The following is a 21481-nucleotide window of genomic DNA, read 5'->3' on the forward strand; positions in this document are numbered from 1 at the left end:
CAGAAATGGTATGGACCTAAGAGAAGTAGAAGATATTAAGAAGAGGTGGTAAGAATACACAGAAGAACTGTACAAAAAAGATCTTCACGACCCAGATAATCACGATGGTGTGATCACTGACCTAGAGCCAGACATCCTGGAATGTGAAGTCAAGTGGGCCTTAGAAAGCATCACTACGAACAAAGCTAGTGGAGGTGATGGAATTCCAGTTGAGCTATTCCAAATCCTGAAAGATGATGCTGTGAAAGTGCTGCACTCAATATGCCAGCAAATTTGGAAAACTCAGCAGTGGCCACAGGACTGGAAAAGGTCAGTTTTCATTCCAATCCCAAAGAAAGGCAATGCCAAAGAATGCTCAAACTCGCGCACAACTGCACTCATCTCACACGCTAGTAAAGTAATACTCAAAATTCTCCAAGCCAGGCTTCAGCAATATGTGAACCGTGAACTTCCTGGTGTTCAAGCTGGTTTTAGAAAAAGCAGAGGAACCAGAGATCAAATGGCCAACACCCTCTGGATCATCGAAAAAGCAAGAGAGTTCCAGAAAAACATCTATTTCTGCTTTATTGACTATGCCAAAGCCTTTGACTGTGTGGATCACAATAAACTATGGAAAATTCTGAAAGAGATATGAATACAAGACCACCTGATCTGCCTCTTGAGAAATCTGTATGCAGGTCAGGAAGCAACAGTTAGAACTGGACATGGAACAACAGACTGGTTCCAAATAGGAAAAGGAGTTCGTCAAGGTTGTATATTGTCACCCTGTTCATTTAACTTCTATGCAGAGTACATCATGAGAAACGCTGGACTGGAAGAAGCACAAGCTGGAATCAAAATTGCCGGGAGAAATATTAATAACCTCAGATATGCAGATGACACCACCCTTATGGCAGAAAGTGAAGAGGAACTCAAAAGCCTCTTGATGAAAATGAAAGAGGAGAGTGAAAAAGTTGGCTTAAAGCTCAACATTCAGAAAACGAAGATCATGGCATCCGGTCCCACCACTTCATGGGAAATAGATGGGGAAACAGCGTCAGACTTTATTTTTTGGGGCTCCAAAATCACTGCAGACGGTGACTGCAGCCATGAAATTAAAAGACGCTTACTCCTTGGAAGGAAAGTTATGACCAACCTAGATGGCATATTCAAAAGCAGAGACATTACTCCGCCAACAAAGGTCCGTCTAGTCAAGGCTATTGTTTTTCCTGTGGTCATGTATGGATGTGAGAGTTGGACTGTGAAGAAGGCTGAGCGCCTTAGAATTGACGTTTTTGAACTGTGGTGTTGGAGAAGACTCTTGAGAGTCCCTTGGACTGCAAGGAAATCCAACCAGTCCATTCTTTTTATTTTTATTTTTTTTTATTTTTAAACTTTACATAATTGTATTAGTTTTGCCAAATATCAAAATGAATCAGTCCATTCTGAAGGAGATCAGCCCCGGGATTTCTTTGGAAGGAATGATGCTAAAGCTGAAACTCCAGTACTTCGGCCACCTCATGCAAAGAGTTGACTCATTGGGAAAGACTCTGATGCTGGGAGGGATTGGGGGCAGGAGGAGAAGGGGACGACAGAGGATGAGATGGCTGGATGGCATCACTGACTCGATGGACATGAGTCTGAGTGAACTCCGGGAGTTGGTGATGGACAGGGAGGCCTGGCGTGCTGCAATCATGGGGTCGCAGACAGTCGGACATGACTGAGCAATTGGACTGAACTGAACATAGTATTACATATAGAAAACCTAGAGACCACCAAAAAAGTGTTAGAACTAATAAATAAATCCATAAAGTTGCAGAATACAAAATTAATATACAAATATCATTCACATTTCCATCAACTAATAATAAACTATCAGAAAGTTAAGAAAATAATCCTATGATAACCATATCAAAAAGAATAAAATACTTAGGAATAAATTTAAACAACAAGGCGAAAGATCTGTTTGGTGATGAAACTTATAAAAGAAATTGAAGACAACTAATACATGGAAAGCTCTTCAAGGCTCACAGATTGGAAAAATTAAATACTCTCAAAATGGCCATAATACTTAAGCAGTCTACAGAGTCAATGCAATCCCTACCACAATTTTGACTTCATTTTTTTCACAGAAATAGAACAAATAATTCTGTGTATAGAACCACAAAATGTCTCAAATGACCAAAGTCATCTTAAGAAAATCCAAGCTGGAGGCATCTCATTTCCTGATTTGAAAATACATTACAAAGCTATGACAATCAAAATGGTATGATACTGACATAAAAAGACACTGAGATCAATAGAACTGAACAGACAGCTCAGAAAAAGAAGACAAAAAACATTCTTACATGGTCAATTAACTTATGATGAAGAAGCCAGGAAGAGTCAATGGGGAAAGGACAGTCCCTTCAATAAACGGTCCTCGGGAAACTGGACAGTAACATGTAAAAGAATGAAACTGGACGCAGACTTTATACTACACACAAAAATCAATTCAAAATGAATCAAAGACTTGAATGTAAAACCTGAAGCCATAAAACTCATGGAAAAAAGGGTTTTGGGTAAGCTCCATTACACTGGTCTTGGCAATGATTTTTTGGATTTGACACCAAAAACAAAGTTACCAAAGCAAAATGAACTAGTGTGGCTACATCAAGCTAAAAACCTTTTGCACAGCATAGGAAGCTACCAACAAAATGAAAAGGCAACCTATGTGATGTGTAAAAGTATTTGCAAATTATCTAATATGGGGTTAATATTCAAAATACATAGAGAACTCATACAACTCAACAGAAAAAAAAAAAAAGATGAAAAAAAATGGCAGAGTACTTGAATAGACACTTTTCCAAAGATATACTGATAGCCAACAGGGAAATGAAGAGGTACTCAATATCACTAATCATCTGGGAAATCCAAATCAAAACCCTGAGAAATCACCTCACACCTGTTAGATTAGAATGGCTATCATCAAAAAGTAAAAGGTAAGTGTTAATAAGGATGTGGAGAAAGGGAAACCCTTTTGCACTGTTGGTGGGAAAGTAAACTGCTCTAGCCACTATGGAAAGCAGTAAGCAGACCTCTCAAAAAATTAAAAAGAGAACTATCATATGACCCAGCAACTTTACTTCTGGGTATATATGCAAAGGAAATAAAAACAGAATATCAAAGAGATATCTGCACCTCCATGTTCACTGCAGCATTATTCATAATAGCCAAGATATGGAAGCAACTGAGGCATCCATTAATGGATGAATGAATAAAAAAGATGTTTCACACAGACACACACACACACACACACACACGATGGAATATTATTCAGCCATGAGAAAGGAGGAGATCCTGCTATTTCTGATAACATGGATATACCTTGGTGGCATTACACTAAGTGAAATAAGCCAAACGGTATCACTTACCTGTGGATTTTTTTTTTTAAGTTAACTCTAGAAACTGAAAGTAGAAAAGTTCCCAGGGGCTGGAGTTGGGGTAAAAGGGAGAGATAGGTAAAAGGGTCCAAATTTTAGGTGTAAGATGAATAAGGTCTAAGGACCTAATATAAAACATGGTAACTACTGTTTTATCACCATACTGCACAACTGAAATTCACTGAGAGAGAAGACTTATATGTTCTCATAAAAAAGATTAATATGTAAGGCGACAGATGTATTAACTAGATGTGGGAATCCTTTTAAAGTACATGTGCTGTGCTAAGCTGCTTCAGTCGTGTCCAACTCTTGGCGACCCCATGGACTGTAGCCTGCCAGGCTCCTCTGTCCATGGGATTCTCCAGGCAAGAGAACTGGAGTGGGTTGCCATGCCCTCCTCCAGGGGATCTTCCTGACCCAGGGATCAAACCCAGGTCTCCCGCATTGCAGGCAGATTCTTTACCGGCTGAGCCACCAGGGAAGCCCTTCAAAGTGTATACATACATCAAATTATCATAATGCACAATTTAAGTATCTTATAAATTTATACATTAATTATGCCTCAACAAAGCCAAAATAATATAAATAACTAAATCATAAAAGCAGTTAGAGAGAAAGACACATTACTTCAATGAATGAACTATAAAACAACTGACTTTACAGCAGAAATGATGGAAACCAGGAGACAAGGAAATAGTATCTTTTAAAACCTGAAAACAACTCTAAACCTATAATTCTATGCCAAGCAAATAAATCATTCAAAAATGAAAGAGAAATAAAGACATTTGCAGGTGAACCAGAAACTGGCAAAATTTGTTTCAGTACATTTCCACCAAAAGGCAGGAAAAAATATTCTCAGAAAGAAGCTTAGAAACTTATGAAGTCATGAAGGATCAACAAAGCATCAATATGTCAGTAATTCTAAACAAATACTGACTTTATATATGTATTATAACACATAATTTATAAATGAAAATTAAATCTTATCGTTATGAGTTTTATTTCTACATCTATTTTATGCCCCACAATACCAAAAATGATGATGATAGGAGGGGTTCTAAAGCTACTCCATTTATTATCTTGGTAATGTTTAAAGTACCAATTTATATTAAACTTCAGAAAACCAAGGAAGAATGTTTTGATCTCTGGGAAAACCATTTTTAAAAGAGTAAAAGCCTCAGAAGGGATATGTTGGAAATTTCTTTTACTTGAAAATTTCAAAGCAGATAAGAAAAGGAGAAAAATGGAAACAAAGAACAGAGGGGTAAAGTAAAAAATAAACAGTAGAATGACAGGATTAATATCAGTCTAAATAAATGAAATAGACCATTTCAATTAGAAGACAAAGATTATCAAACTAGACTTCAAAAACAAGAGAAATATTTGGTGTCTACAAGACACAAAGACAACTGATAAAGGTTGTAAGTAAAAAGTTGAAAATACTAACCAAAAGAATAATACAGCCAAATTAATAACAGAAAACACGACAAAGCAAGAATAATTACTGCAGATAAAAAGGTATAATTTATAATGATACCAGAGTAAACTCATTAGAACAGTATTAGAATTCTAAGATTGTATATACCTGGTGTGTCACTTCAGTCGTGTCTCTTTGCAACCCAAAGGACTGTAGCCCACCAGGCTCCTCCGTCCATGGGATTCTCCAGGCAAGAATACTGGAGTGGGTCGCCACACCCTTCTCCAGGGGATCTTCCCGACCCAGGGATTGAACCTGAGTCTTTTAGGTCTCCTGCATTGGCAGGTGGGTTCTTTACCACTAGCGCCACCTGGGAAGCCCTATGTACCTGGAAACATAGCTTTAAATTATCAACATCTTAATCAATGAAATGATTAGAATTCATTTCAGTGAATGCTAAGTACTATTGAATATTCATTTGCCTTCAGATCCTTGGAATATTTAGGGCTATATATTCCAAGGATCTGAAGGGAAAGTTCAGTCCCTGGGTCAGGAAGATACCCTGGAGAAAGAAATGGCAACTCACTCCAGTATCCTTGCCTAGGAAATCCCATGGACAGAGGAGCATGGTGGGCTACAGTCCATGGGGTCGCAAAGAGTCGGAGACGACTGAGCAACTAACACACTAGTAAGTTTAAGTAGGTTAAAGACACCAATAATAAACATACTATATAAAAACAGTAGTAGTCAAACAAAATAGTCTTTTCTTATACTGGATAACATTATGGTAAAATTCTCCTCTCCATTACCTAACTTAAAAATATTATGAATCACTTCATTCAGAAAATACACCATAAACAGGGTTAAAACACAAAGGATTCTTCAATAGGATGCCAAATGCTCTCAGAAATATCATAACATAAACCCTTTGGGTTTCAATTTCATTATATCTAACATGAAGGTAATTATAAAAACATCCTACTTAATACAACAAGGATACTATAAACCTTGAACAATTCCTGCTCGGCGCTACTAGCTAAAACTCTGTCAGGTCCCTAAAACTATCTGTAATTTACAGCTATTACCAAAGTAGCTTTATTACAACCAATATGATAGAGCTAATTATTTGATTTTCATCTGGTAATCCTACTAACAAAAATTTTGATTTTTAAGAATTTTTAAATTATCTGTATTGTTTCTACAAGTGATTGCTCTAAAGAAACTCAGGTTTGAATTTTTAAAACCCAACTTGTACTGCCTTTTTATATTTTCATCCTGGACTTCACATTTCTTAATAAACCTTTACTACGCTGCTAGTCTTTCGTCAGTATGCATGTAAATACATGTCTATGTATATGTTTCTAAGTATATCGTATCATCTGTAATCAGTTTTTCCATTTTAACAAAAAGGGCTCTTTCCTCTAAGTGATAGTAATTTTTCCAGAGTTTCTATCTTTCGTTTGGAGAGACAAATCAGTTTGTAATTTGTAATGTCTTAATCCTTCACTTAAATATTACCATTATATTCTTATTTGAGTGTTGGAACTTTTTCATTCTGTCATTGATCTCCTAGTAATATTGTTAAACAGTCTGTTAAATGTTCATAAAAATGAAAAGGGCAAAGAAAATCTGTTCCCTTCTTCTGAGAGCTTTCACCAAAATCAAATGTAACATAAATTGAAAATCTCTTATCTCCCAAGAACTTTTACATGTGTTATCTCATTAAATCTCATTGCTATTCACATTTTTCAAGTGGATATTATAATTCAGAAAGGTTAAAGGATGTGTCAAAGCTTATACTCACAGTAAGAAAAGCCAGGCTTAATTCTAGGTGTGTCTATTTATAAAATCAAGATCTTTCCACTACCAGAAGCTGGTAAATGCAAGATAAAAAGCCCGATACCTAATCTTTTAGGCTTATCAGGACATATGCCTCTGTCACAGCTACTTAGCTCTGCTGTTGATTACAAAGGCAATTGAAAACAAAACATAAACAAATGAGAGTAGCTATGTTTCAAACAAAACTTTATTAATAAAAACAGGTAGCGGGTCAAATTTATCCCAGCACCCATACTGTGCCAATCCCCCCACAGTGCCACGGTGCATTCCCTCCTCGAGAAACTCTACTAGCCTTTCATTAATACCACTAGATTCTACCTCTCTCTCCATTCTTAAAACATTCTGATCTTAATCTTACAGGTACATTTTTATTTTAAAGCTCTTATTAGGCTCAATCTATTGAATATTTGAAACAGGTTACTTGGAAAATACATATAACCTTTTACATGTTCTAACTACAATACCAAATACATCAGAAATTAATCTATTATTGAGATTCAAACCCAAGGAGTCTGGCTTTAAAGTCACACTCACATCTAGGCCACCTCACATGGTGTAGGAATTATAAGAAATGACACGTGCAGAAAGCACTTTGCTGACCCTAAATGACTCTTTAAATATTAACTGCTGTTGTTTTAGGGCTTCTGATCTGGATGCTTTGAGTGACCATTTTTTTGTACCTAGTTTTATCAGAAAGTAAAATTAAAATATAAGAGAGCATAAAAAAGAAATTCATCTGTAAGATAAAACATTTCTAAGACTATAGTATTAGTATGCACTAAATTCTCAGTGTGATAAATGCCAAACACCTATATTTACAGTTCTCCCCCTTAAACTTTTTTGAGTTATTTGCATCTAATTTTAATTGCTCATTCTGCATTTAATATGTAGAATTACCTTGACAAGGCCCACTAATATATGCAACCAAGCAACAACAGTAAATATCCTTTTAATTACACAAAATGATCATGCGTACAAAAAAGATCTAAATACACAGAACTCAAAGACCTTCTCTCAACTGTTCCATTATTACAAAATTTAGTTGTATGTGCCATCACTAAGCTTGTTATTTTTAATGGAAAAGACTTAAAGAGTATAAAATGACTTAAATAGGAAATAAAAAAACACCCTTCTTCATCAGAAATTCTATTCCTCTTCCCTGTCTCCTTCCCTATCTTGCTTCCTGTAAGCACACATACTTTCTCTCTCTCTCACACATACACCCATACACAGTGCATTCTAAAAACACAATCTAAGTCAAAATGGCACACAGGATCAGGCTGAAATACAAGTTCTACAAACAAAGCACAAAAGATACAATTCAGAAAACACAAACCCAGATTCAAATCCCAGTCTACAACTAAAACCAGTTGAATAATCACTTCCTAGCTTTGTGCCTTCGGTAACTACCTTATTTAACCACTATTAGTCTATTTCCTCATCTATAAAAAGTGGAGGAAAAATCATACCCACCTCATGTGATTGTGGTGAGCATTTAAGGGAGAATTAAAATCATATGTCCATAGCACAGTGCTGACAATACAGTCAAGACTTAAAACTCCTGGTTGATGCTATTACTACTACTACCTTTAACACCACCGTTCTGGGCAAATCTTATTAACATATATTGTAGTTCCTCTACAAAGTGGGAAAAGCATTGCCTCAAATGGATATATAACAACAACTTTTTAAAGCATCTGCAAATTCATCTTATCACCAATGTTAAACGTTGGAGTTGGGGTGCAGGGGAACGAATCCTTTTCTTAAAATGTTCCTTTGAGAACTTTTAAGAATTAAACAAGTCTATTTTTACTCCTGAAAAGAAATAAGAAGCTAACCTCTTTCACTTTGCTTTTCATTACTGTAGATTTAAAATGAAAATATGTATACATTGAGAGATCTAATATGTCACTTTTTAAAGAACTTGACACTAGCAAGTAATCATAAATAGATTTGGTTAAAAGGCAATATCAGAATAGGTCCATTTTCTCAATTCCAATACATTTTAAAACGCACCAATTTGAGGGTTTATGTTCATTACTCTTGTTTTCGATTTTCTACACTTTTAAAAGCACCGCATGTTAATAACTATATACTACAGCTGTTCTAACATTAATGGATATAAACATTTCTTACCAAATTACGCTTTTTTAGCGGAAGAAAGTAATAATAGTGGCAGAAAGAAAACATCAGTGCGTAGCAAGTAAGAAGTTCAGTGTAGAAACACAATTGCAGAAAAAGCCAATGGTTATCTTCACCAACACAATTGTTAATCCTGAAGAAAAAAAAAAGGAAAAAGAAAAAATATTTCAAACTTTAATAAGATGTTAAGTTTAGGATGGTAAAACTAGAAATAAGCACAAACAACTTCTTAAGTGCTTAAGTTCATAGAGATAAGCCAAATCCACTCAAACCTAAAAGCAAAGAGTATATAAGAAAAGACATGACATAAACACGCCATCTCACATTTGTAAAGCACATTCTACTTGTCAAAGAAGTCCTGTATATGATTCCCCATTCAACTCAACAACAAGCCAGCGAGGCAGGAAGAACAGATGGCAATCTCCTTGCTTCACTGATACAAAAGAGGAACAGAGGAGTTAGGACAATTGCCAGAGGATGTACAGTTAGGAGAGACCGTGGTCAAGAGAACAAGAACCCTCTTCTGTACACTGCTCTTTCACTGCAGCATTCAAGCTATGGAGATCAAGTTGAATGATATGAAGCAAAGTAACTTAAGCCTGCCATTCTGACACACTGCTAAGCATTCACAACTTTTCTCACTTTTACAGTCTAACCCTTGGTGGCTGAAAATAAACATATATTCAAAAGTATGTATAAATTCTTAGAGCTACAAATTATATATATATATTATATATATAACCCAAAAAATTATATAATATTGAGTTTTTCAGTGTGAGTGATTATCACTTACCTGAATACTTCACACAGCTTTTAAAAGCAAACCCTATTGCTATTGTAACTGTAAACAGATCATTGAAGTTTATAAAATCATTTGAGAATTAATCTGAATAAATTCCAGGCACATTTTTAAAACACCAACTGTATGTTATATACTAAACTATCTTGTGATGGAATTTTAAACCTTTTTACATAGTAACACAGTGCTCTTATTTTTTCTGAATTTCAAGAAATTATCTTCTAGTCAAATAATCATTTTATAGTGAAAACCATCTTCCCACTAAAAGCTTGCTGATAACTTGTGCTATCAAAAATAAAGGAAGCTCTAAATGATTAGCATTACTAGACAAAACTAAAATTTACCCTTGAGACAACCTCAGATAAATGCAGTTATAAATTTAAGAAGATTATTATGTAGCTAACTTTGTATACATGTGTGTATAAACATAAATATACATGTATATAGATATATTTATAAAGTGCTACACCATACCAGTTTAAATATTTATGCAGAGATCCCATGCTAGAAAAACAGAATTAAATACAATATCTTTTCACAGATTTTTGTGACAGCTTTGAAATGAGATACAATGCAGAACTCTCACAGCATGTTTTCAAATATTGTTTCTCAACTGAACATTTTCTTTAAATATTACAAGAGAGCCCCCTACTGACCAAAAATGTTGGCAGTCAGCAGAATCAACTACCACTTTTTTTTTTGCTTCTGCTGCTGCTGCTGCTAAGTCGCTTCAGTCGTGTCCGACTCTGTGTGACCCCATAGATGGCAGCCTACCAGGCTCCTCTGTCCCTGGGATTCTCCAGGTAAGAGCACTGGAGTGGGTTGCCATCTCCTTCTCCAATGCATGAAAATGAAAAGTGAAAGTGAAGTCACTCAGTCGTGTCCGACTCCTAGCGACCCCATGGACTGTAGCCCATCAGGCTCCTCCATCCATGCGATTTTCCAGGCAAGAAGTACTGGAGTGGGTTGCCATTTTTGCTTCTAGCTAGCATGTAATATTAATCCCTATATCCAACACAGAACACTGAAAAAAAAGGCTGAAAGGAAGTGCAATGAGGTATAAGGTATATGAAATGTTACTCTTTAATTAAATTGGAAGGGAAATACAAACAATGAGATGTATATGGTTTACATTACAATTAGAAACAACAACAGCTACTATATTTAAATTTAAGTACTATCTATATGTCTTATACTATACTAAATGCTTTACCTATACTGCCTCATTTAATAAGACCACTTTAGTTCTTTTGTATATTTGGGTGCATGTTAATTTTCAGTTTTCTGCTCAAGTATCTCCTTGTTAGAAAAATCTCTGAAAAAATGACCCTGGGAGTTGATAGAACCATATGATCAATTAAAGGTCTCCTTATAAAAAGGCTTTCTTAAACTGTATAACTCTGATATAACCTTTGTTTAAATCTGCTAAGTACCAAGATCTATTTTTTACTACATTTTTTTTTCAAAAGTGAATTATTCATTTCTTACCATGGGCAGTGGTGATCCATTCTCCTAACACAGTGGCCACAGCGGCTGCAGTGATGGGAACGCTTCGGTCTCATCAAATTACACTTGTTACACAATTCCCAGAACTCCCTTTCTAGAGAAGGAAATTAAAATTCATTTAGTAAAGGAACATGAGTAATGTTGAAATTTAGCAACAAGTGTTTAGAAGAGTTATAGGAATTCTTCGAGACATGTGCCTAAGTCTCTATTGTAAATGTTTGCCGTAAACGTTGCTTCTCTATTCTCTGCATGTTTTATTTTGTACATTTCTAATTTTAAACATTATAAAATAAGACTGTTAACAGTCAAACTAAGGGATAAAAATACAGCATATTTGGGTTTAAGTATATTGCTGTAAGTAAAATCTAATGACAAAACTCTTATTTAGAATCAAATTATTACGTTAAAACAGAATTTTATTGAAACAAGTTAATTTCTAGAAATTTATTATCTAATGGTTCTAAAGAAGAGATAATGCTGAGTACTGGTTTCATAGATTAGTAAGTCAAAATCAACTGCATAAACAGAGACAGCATCCCCCCAAACTTCCCACACAAAACCATTTTTTGAATGGATTTATTTGGGAATATTTATGACAAAGGGATGGAAAAACAGTTCAGATGCATTTAAGAGGTACTAAAATAGTTTCAGAAGTGAAGATTACAAGAAAATTACTCTTTAATGGAAATAAAGGAGTCCTTTACAAAACTCTATCCTACCACCAAGTAAGGTTCCTCTAGTCTGCTGTGAATGAGCACACAACTAGGCTTGGTGCTAAAAACATGAAGTTTACAGGAATAAAGGAAAAAGTAATTTATTTCCATTAAGAACTGCTCTAGCTAGAGCCATTAAAAACTCTATGGGACTGTCATCTACCAAGACAACTGTTATACAGAATATATAATCTTAATATCTCTTGACATGGAATTTTACCTTTATAACAATTCTGAAACTTTGTATCACTTATGGAAAACTATACCCTAACCTCACTAAAATTATGGGTATAGTAAAATCAACCTAATTTCAATACTCCAAATGAATATTAGTATATGCAAAGTGTGACCGAGCACACCTTAGATAGTCACTAAATCCTTGCTAAAACATGACAAGTTTAATTTTTTTTTAATGAAAGATTCTAAACATAAGTAACAAAAGAGAAGAGTATATAGTTTTCAATTTTTTAAAAAGATACCCTACTTTAATTCCATTATTTCTGGTTTAATGACCAGAAGTAAGATCAATATACTGGGATTTTATAGTAAAGTGTTGGAAAAACATTCTGCTATAAACATCTCTGGAAAAATCAATAAAGCATGAATAATAGCTATAACAAATTAATTGCTCTCAATGAAAGTTGAGATATTTTTTACATTTAAAATATTTCATTTTAAAATAAAATTCTCTTCCATTTCTTACTTACAATTCTTATTTTAATGAAAACATACTACATGAGAGAGCAACAATATTGAAGCTTAATTTAGGTACAATTAAACTACTGTTATTTAACTGTTGGTGAAATAGAAACTCATTTCATATGTAGCATAATACAATGTCACATACATATCACTTTTTTTCCCCACTTAACTAGATGTTCCCAAATATCCCAAAGTTAAAACTCTGAATTCACATATTTCAAGAAATATGTGAAGGTAAGCCCATTTTCATTGAAAGACAACATGAAAACTATGTTCTCAAACCAGCTCCTTAAAAAAATAAATATGAGGTATTCACTATTGGCAATTTCAGCATAATATTCCAAAGAATAAATCATTTATTTCATACTTAAAATGCTGTATTCTCAGGAAAAAAGAGAGAATTTGGCTATAGTCAGAGAAAGACTGTAATTCATTCTGTGGTGTAAACTATGGTTGGCAAACTACAGTCCACAGGTAAACCCAGGCCATCACCTGTTTTGGGGTGATCCATGAGCTTCCCAGGTGGCGTTAGTAGTAAAGAACCCACCTGCCTAATGTAAGAGATGTAAGAGATGACTGGGTCAGAAAGATCCCCTGGAGAAGGGCATGACAACCCACTCCAGCATTCTAGCCTAGAGAATCCCATGGACAGAGGAGCCTGGAGGGCTACAGTCTACAAAGAGTCGGACACAACTGAAGCGACTTAACATGCACGCGTGAGCTAAGAGTATTTTTAACAATTTTAAATGATTGACAATAACAATAACAATAACAATTTGTGGCTTGTAAAAATCTTGGAATTTAAATTCCATGCCCATAAAGAAAGCTTTATTTAAACACAGCCATGCCCATTCTTTTACATACGGTGTATGTTGGCTTTGGGGCTACCATGACAGAGCGGAGGAGTTGTGACAGAGATTATATGGTTCATAAAGCTAAAAACATCTATCTGGCACTAACGCTACAGTAGAATTTGCTGACCTATGGTTTGGACCATAAATTTGTTCAAACAAAGAGTTTGAGTCACTTAATGCTCAATTTAAGATACAAAAATCTAAAATGAAGATGCACATTTTATACACACAAGCACACACATTTGTTTTTAGAAAGGAAAAAAAAATCACTATTTTTAAAATTTGGAAATTTAAAGTATCATCTATGTTTTTTGCTTTGCAGAACAAGAAAAAAGCCATCCATCTTAACCTACCCTATGTATCCAGAAACCATTTCTAAGTCTTCTCCCTTTTTTCTTCTTCAGGATTTATTCAAGTCCTAATAGGATCTTGGTGACTGATACATTCTGGTGTCTGATGATTACCTATAAGACTTTTGCACTACCCATCTAACAAAATAAAATAAAAGCCTATGGGAGACAGTATCCACCTGCTAATTTATGGCAGCTATATAGAAAGTTAAAAATTAAGATACATTTTTTAAAGGAAAGAAAAATCAAAACATAAAACAAAAGAAAAAAGGTAAAATCTATAAATGATCCTCTTTAATATAAGGTAAACAGTATCATTGGAGGAGGCAATGGCACCCCACTCCAGTACTCTTGGCTGGAAAAAAATCCCATGGACGGAAGAGCCTGGAAGGCTGCAGTCCATGGGGTTGCTAAGAGTAGGACACGACTGAGCGACTTCACTTTCATGCATTGGAGAAGGAAATGGCAACCCACTCCAATGTTCTTGCCTGGAGAATCCCAGGGATGGGGGAGCCTGGTGGGCTGCCGTCTATGGGGTCGCACAGAGTCGGACACGACTGAAGTGACTTAGCAGCAGCAGCAGCAAACAGTATCATATGGTTTAACAGGGAAACTTATTAATGCTGTAATTGCATGAAAGACTATAAAGACAGATACAGTTTGGTTTGGTTTATCCCTCAAAAAGGAACAAATCACCTTCCATTTGAGTCTTTCGAAAGACTCACATATTAGGGGGACTTTTTTCAATGACTATATTTCAGATCACAAAGTAATGTTTTGGGGAGAAAAATATAACCTGAAACTAACAAAAATCAATACAAGGATTGGGTCTTTATTTATTTAGAGGTTTTCTGGCAGAACTGGTTGGCAATGCAAGAAATAAATGAACAAACAAAACAGAAACCGACTCAAAAAACAAAAAACAAACGAGTGGTTGCCAGAGGGAGAGGGATGGGAGTGGGGCAAAATAAGTGAAAGGGACTAAGAAGTGCAAATTTTCAGCTATAAAATAAATAAGCCACAGGGATGCAGGGTACAACAGGGGGTGTACACAACAATAAAAAATAAAAACAAAGCGGCACTAGTGGTGACAGAAACGGAAGTCTAACGTGCACGTTAAGAGCTTAATGATGACAATGTTCTGAGACTGACTGTGGTAATGGTTGTACAAATCTGTGTATATATAAAAGACACTAAATTGTACACTTTAAACAGGTGAATTATACGATGTGTGAATTACACTCAAAATTGTTTTTTAAAAGTTAAGAGACTAAATAAAATCATTTCATAAAATTCAAAAATTACAGAAAGTAATATTTCTGTATTTCAAACACACATGTAATTTAAATAGACATTTAATAGTTTCATTTGACTATTCCATCTACATATCCCAAAGTTTATAAAATCGAATTTTGGGGATCTTCACACGGAAGCATTCTCCTATATTCAAATTGCCTCATACTTGGTGGGTCATATAGAAAGGCATGTAAAATATTTCAGACAGGCATGTAAAAATTTTTAAAAGTAGCTAAAAGAATAAAAGCATTAGGGTTTAAGTTTCCTTTTCTAAGGAAAACTGCTCACCCTTAAAACAATGCTGAATAAAGGTCACTATTTTGCAGACCCCAACACCTTAGTCATTATTTTTCACTATTAAATTTTTATTTTTTTAACTAAGTTAAAACTGTATCTACACAATCATCAAGTAACTGAGCAAAAAGCACAGGATAGTTTTAATTAATTTCCTTCAAACCAAAGTAAAGATGAATAAAGAGGTAAGATAATTCATCTGTAAGAGGATTCATGGTAAAAAAGATGATGGAGACAAGGATCTGGGCTTCACAGCAACTCTAACAACCTACTGTATGACCTGGGAAGGACAATCCATGCTCCTGATTTATCCAGTCTACCCACCTCATACAACCACCGTGAGGATCATATGACAGGAGATACCAAAAGACTTCGGAAACATCAAAATGTGATAAATAAATGTGTGGATTTTTTTTTTTGGGGGGGGGAGGGGTTGGGCAAAGGGGAATTCTCCACTGAAGAAAAACAGCCCAAATGTCAATGAGAGCAGATATAATGCAGATAATCAAAAGGTTGGCAAGATGCCATGGTGTCCTCCTCACTGGAGCCTATAAATTAAAGGTAACACAGCAGCTTCAGGTGGATTCAATCTGGCCCTCAGGTATAATCTGTTTGGTATTCATTAAAAACAATGCTTTTAAAATTTTGAATTTGTTGCTAATATTTTTTGAAATCATAAAATGTCTCATAAAAATTGAGATTCTGTGTTTTCTCTTCAAAAATTCCAAGATCTAAAAACACCCGTCCTGCCTGACAATTTCAGTGTAGCTGATGAGTGCCACTTCCTTTAGATAAGATAGGAGATTTTCAAGGTGAAATAGTTCCTCCCTGGCCCCTTTCACTGATTTGTACTATCTGACAGATGTAGGCATTTGAATATTTGACCACAGCAAACTGAAGTTTTCATCAGAAATGAGTCCTGAGTTAGGAAAACCCTGCTTCCTTGATTTTCTGGGAACATCAGGTTTTAGAGTTGAAGTAGAAAAATACATGTATCAATATTTCAGACAGTCTTTTGTTTTAGGTTAGTTGAGAAGAGAGATTCTATACAAATTACAGACTGCCATCCTCCCTGCCCAAACACAGGCATACACACACACACAATAACCGTTAAGTGACAGTGATACTGTTCTACAAATTAATAAAAGCTAAATACTCAAGATTATTTTCAGAAATGTCTACAGCTACATAAATATTAGTGTCATTCCCCCTTAATCATTAAATGTGCAAGGTCTATTAAGCCCCAAAATCATGGATCTCAAAAAACAATCACTAACTCTAAGGAGGCTAAATGACTTGCCACTTAAACTAATTTTGCAAAGAATGACTACATTGCTTTCCAACCTTCTATGCATTAGATTCACCTGGGATCTTTCAAAAGCATGGATACCTGGCTCTTACCCCCAGACATTCTGATTTAATTAATATGGGATGTGATTTGGACATTGAGGTTTTTTAAAGCTCCCTAGGTGATTCTAATGTACAGCAAGTTCAGGAACTACTGAATTACTATAAAAATTCTCTGGTTCTATAATGCATAAAAAAGACATATAAATTTGTTCCTAGAAGAAAGTACAGGGTTCTCAAAAATTACATAGCAAATGTTCAAAAGCAAAACTCAGGAAAGAGGCTAAGGGAGGTTTACTGTATCTGGCAAGCAATACATTTTTAATTTATTTCTGTGATCTAAATGGTCACTATGCAATAAGGTGACCAAAAATTACTTCTATTGACACTAGAACAAAAGGCTTTCAAATTTTTCACTGAATTGTTCCAACTTGGAGAAATACAAGCAATAGCATTATAATACAACAGATATTTATTTTGTAAATATTTGTAAATACATTGTAAGCAATATTATAATATCATGAGGTAAGTGGCACCATCAAATACTCCTCTACTAAATAAAGATGTAATTTTTCAGAGACTATCATTCAACAAATATTTACCCAGCAATTATTACTAAGTGACAGAGACTGTTTAGGCCCTAAAGATACAGTACTGAACAAAATAAGAAAACAAAACAAAAAATCTACACCCTCACAGAGGTGATACAGATCTAGAGTGGGAGTAGTGAGAGACAAATAAAGAACTAAACTGAAAAGGAGGGCCAGAGACGGCAGATACGAGGAGTAAGCTGGGACTTGGGCTTTAAATTGAGAAATCTGGAAAGAAAACACTTGAGAAGAGACACGAAAGTGGCTTAGATGACATATGTAATTAAAGTACTAAAGGCAATAATATACATTAATAAAGAGGATAATTCTGACATAGTAAAACTGATGAATCTGAAGAGCACCATACCTCCATGTGGGATCTTTGGGTTCTCAGGGAGTCTTCCTGGATCAGTTATTGAGGCCCTCACTAAAGCAACCAGACAAAACATGGCAATGCCATAGAATACTTGAAAATAAACAAATGAATAAAATTAGTATTTACCCTTCAAAATGTTTTTTGACAAGTATGTTTAAAGGCTAAAAGTATATTTTAATTAACAGCATCAGCCTAAATTCTCAGAGATATGATGGGAAAACAATTAACTCATTTCATTCATCAAATAATACTGCCAAGAGGACTTTCTAAAATATACTAATTTTAAATAGTTATTTTGCATAACAATTGATAAACGTGTTGTAAATCAGATTTATTAACAGAAATTAATGGTATATTAATTAACAGAAATTAATTTGTTTTAATTACTACATATACTATATTTGATAGAATCAAAGCAGCATTTTTAAACTAGTCTACAATTAAACTTTTTCATCAACTCTAACTGGCTAGCTTCAAAATTACATTGGATTAGCGATGTTCAATTGCTCTTTTCAATAGATCTTGAGATTCTTAATATGAAAATACAGAATTTAGTAACTTTTGTATTTTACAATGAATAAAACTTCAAATTATATACATTTATACATGTACTTTAATTATCTAAATTTAAATTGTATAACAGAAACATTAAAAATATACACACACCTACATAAACAGAACTATTGTGCCAGTGTAGCTTTAAACAAAATGGTATTTGTAGATTTTGTAGAGTTAGATATGAAGATATGCCAATTACCTTACCCTGCAAAAAATATAAAGATCATTCTTTTAAAATGAGTAAATAATTTCATATTAATAGCACTGAATAATATTAAAAGGAAGGTTATTATAGTGGTATTACACTCCAAAATTTTTCACAATGAGAAAAAATCTTTAATTATACAAGAAAATAAAGATTTAGAAACTTACTTATTATTAATATGCCTGGAATATGTCCTTCTTCATAGTGAGGAAAGAGGACAATCTTAGGAATTAAAAAAAAGTTGTATAACCAGACAAAGACAATCAAACCCATGCAGCACCAACCATGCGGGTCAACAACAAAGTGAATCCGGAGACCCATTCTGCAGCCCTACGACTGCCTACCAATCCACAAGCGAAGATGAACCTAAGGAAAGGGAAGAAGAAAAAAATTACTTATATAGGAAAAATTATCGGACTAAAACAAAACTACCTTATTGGCAACTATAAAATAACACCAATTTTCTTTGTACATATATTTTTGACAATATAAAACCCTTTGGAAAACAAAGGGAAGTTTTAGGCTATTCAAATTTCACCATAAGCTTCCAATAATTTAATTTCAATTTTCATTATGGATTGAGATCACAGAGTAAACTGGTATTACCTTCTGAAGTTAAACACAAGTCTGTCCTTAGCTCAGCAATTCCATGTATAAGTTCAAGGGACATAAGTACATATATTCACCAAAAGATATTATTAAAACTACAGAAAAAATCTTGTACATAAGACTAGCTGATGGTCATCCAAGTCAAGAGTACCCATCTCATGGTGGGAAGCATGTTTACTGACTGGAAAGGGACACAGGGGAAAGTTTGAGGAGCTAGAAATGTTCTATATGTTGACCTGTTGCTTTATGGTAAGCATATATGTAAAAATTCACTGAGCAATACACTTAAGATTTGTTCAATTTAATTCTTAAATCATAATAAAATGCTTAAAAATCATTTTGAAAAATTGTAATAAAAAATGAAAAGTAAATACAAATTGCCAGAAATACTTAAGTTCATGGAATGAAGCCCAACTAATATTATTAATACTACCAATTCAAGAAGACTCCTGCTTAAAATGTGGGTTTTTTTCAGTTCGGTGTTAACAAAATGCTAATATGTCTCACAATGAGATGGTTGAAGTTAAGATATTTCTACACAGGTATGAAAAAGTGACTTAAAATATGTCCTTTAGTGGATACAACTTATAAACCCTAATAATAAATTACTATGTAAGGTCTGGGTTTCCCATGTGACACAGTGGTAAAGAATCTGCCTGCAATGCAGGAGACATGGGTTTGATCCCTGAATCAGGAAGATTCCCTAGAGTAAGAAATGGCAACCAACTCCAGTAGTTTTACCTGGAAATTTTCATGGACAGAGGAGCCTGGCATGCTACAGTCCATAGGGTTGCAAAGAGTCAGACACAACTGAGCGACTGAGTATACATGTAAGGTCTAGGTGGCAACTTTTTTACATAAAATACAATGGAATAATACAGTAATAAACTAGTTCAATATTTCTCAAACCTGTAAGCAAGCGGGAATCAGTTGAGGAGCTTTTTAAAAACACTTATTCCCAGGCCTCATTCTAGATCTACTGAATCATAATACTTTACAGAGTAATGCCCAAAAACCAATAAAATGTTCTGTTGATAAAATGGTCTCCAGGTGTCTCTGATACAGTTGACTGGTATCCAGGAACCACTAATCCAGGAGCTTCACTATGACTTCAAATGTAGAGCAATGAGTTGAACTCAGTTCAACAAATATTCAATGAGCCTCCACCATACACCAGTCACTTGTTGGACACTGTAAATACGATGATGAATAAGACATGATTTTTGCTTGTAGGAACTAACAGTCTAATGGAAGAAAAAGTCATAAAATGGGTTTAATACGATATAATACACCCAGGGATGTGGACAATATATTCCTATAGGCACAAACGGGGACTAATTAAATCAGGACAAGACTCCCCGAAGCAGAGTTCAATCTTAAAAGAAGAGTAAAAGTTATCCAACCAAAGAAAAGTGACAACAGCACTCGAAACAGAAGGAAGTGCAGGAGGCATTTCAGACTAAAACCTGTTAGGGGAGAGCAAGCGGGAAGAAGTAAGGGGCTGTATCATGTGGGTGTAAAGATGCCATTCTTAGACAAAGACAAAGATGCCACTCAAAGAGAAATTCTTGGAAAACTACTAAAGCATGGGGGCAGGGTAACACAGTGAGGTTTATACTTTAAATAAATTATTAAAGCTCTGGTGTGGAGGATGAAATTAAAGACAACGACTCATTTGGGTTAAGAGAACACAAAAGTCAAAATTAGTTTTGGAGAAATTAGTTGTAGAATCAAACCAGTACGCTTTCGGAGGGTATCTCCCAGATTTCTGACATATATCAGACTACTTCATTCTAGGAATAATTTATCATCAGTTGAAGAGCCTCACAGAACTACCCTTTAGAGGCCTTGCCAATGTTCTTTAAAGTTACAAAACTACCAGGACAAAGAAAAAAAAAGATTAAGGATTACTTAATTCTTAAAGAACACTCTTATCCTATTATCCCTAGAACCTTGAAACACTGGAAATGCAGGGGAAAAAAAAGACAAGAACTCAGATACAACACCACCCAACTCTTTAAATCAGATCTGGTCTCTTATTATTTATGCATGAATTTTAAAATTGAAATAATGCCTAGACCTTTAAAAAACTAAAGGTTGAACTTCATTACCTTTTAACTAAAAAATTAAAAGATCTATCAGTATCATCAATGTAAGGAAAGCCACAGAGGATAAGGCATGCTATTTAATTTTCTAGGTATTATTATTTTAAAAAGTCAATGAACTCAAATGCAAATGATAAGCTATCAACATACCTAAAAAAGAGAAACATTAAAAAGAATGTGTATTTTTACAATCTTGCCAACTATCAAGTGCTAAAGGAAATGACAGAAGTCTGTCTCTTAACATTATCAGTATCATTAACTTCACGCATCTTCTTTAATGTTTCAGTTCCATTCAGAACGAAAAAACAGACAGTGAATTTCAATAATTATATAGAACAGAGTCATTTCATTACTTATTTCTAAATATATTAGTATCAG

General features: G+C 34.6%; 1 protein-coding gene across 3 annotated transcripts in view; it reads right to left on the reverse strand.

Moving 5' to 3' along the window:
- ZDHHC21 (zinc finger, DHHC-type containing 21) overlaps positions 1-21481 on the reverse strand; it is a 67817-nt gene that overhangs the window by 35673 nt on the left and 10663 nt on the right. For all 3 annotated transcript variants that reach the window (XM_010857021.1, XM_010857022.1, XM_010857023.1), the window contains exons 3-6: positions 18557-18755; positions 17618-17716; positions 11087-11198; positions 8794-8932 (exon numbers count right to left, since the gene is read on the reverse strand). In XM_010857021.1, the coding sequence (XP_010855323.1) occupies positions 8794-8932; positions 11087-11198; positions 17618-17716; positions 18557-18710 (504 nt within the window). In that variant the 5' untranslated portion in view covers positions 18711-18755. The remainder of the gene's footprint in view (positions 1-8793; positions 8933-11086; positions 11199-17617; positions 17717-18556; positions 18756-21481) is intronic.

Source organism: Bison bison, unplaced genomic scaffold (assembly GCF_000754665.1).
Source record: "Bison bison bison isolate TAMUID 2011002044 unplaced genomic scaffold, Bison_UMD1.0 scf7180017864376, whole genome shotgun sequence".
Classification (NCBI taxonomy): domain Eukaryota; kingdom Metazoa; phylum Chordata; class Mammalia; order Artiodactyla; family Bovidae; genus Bison; species Bison bison.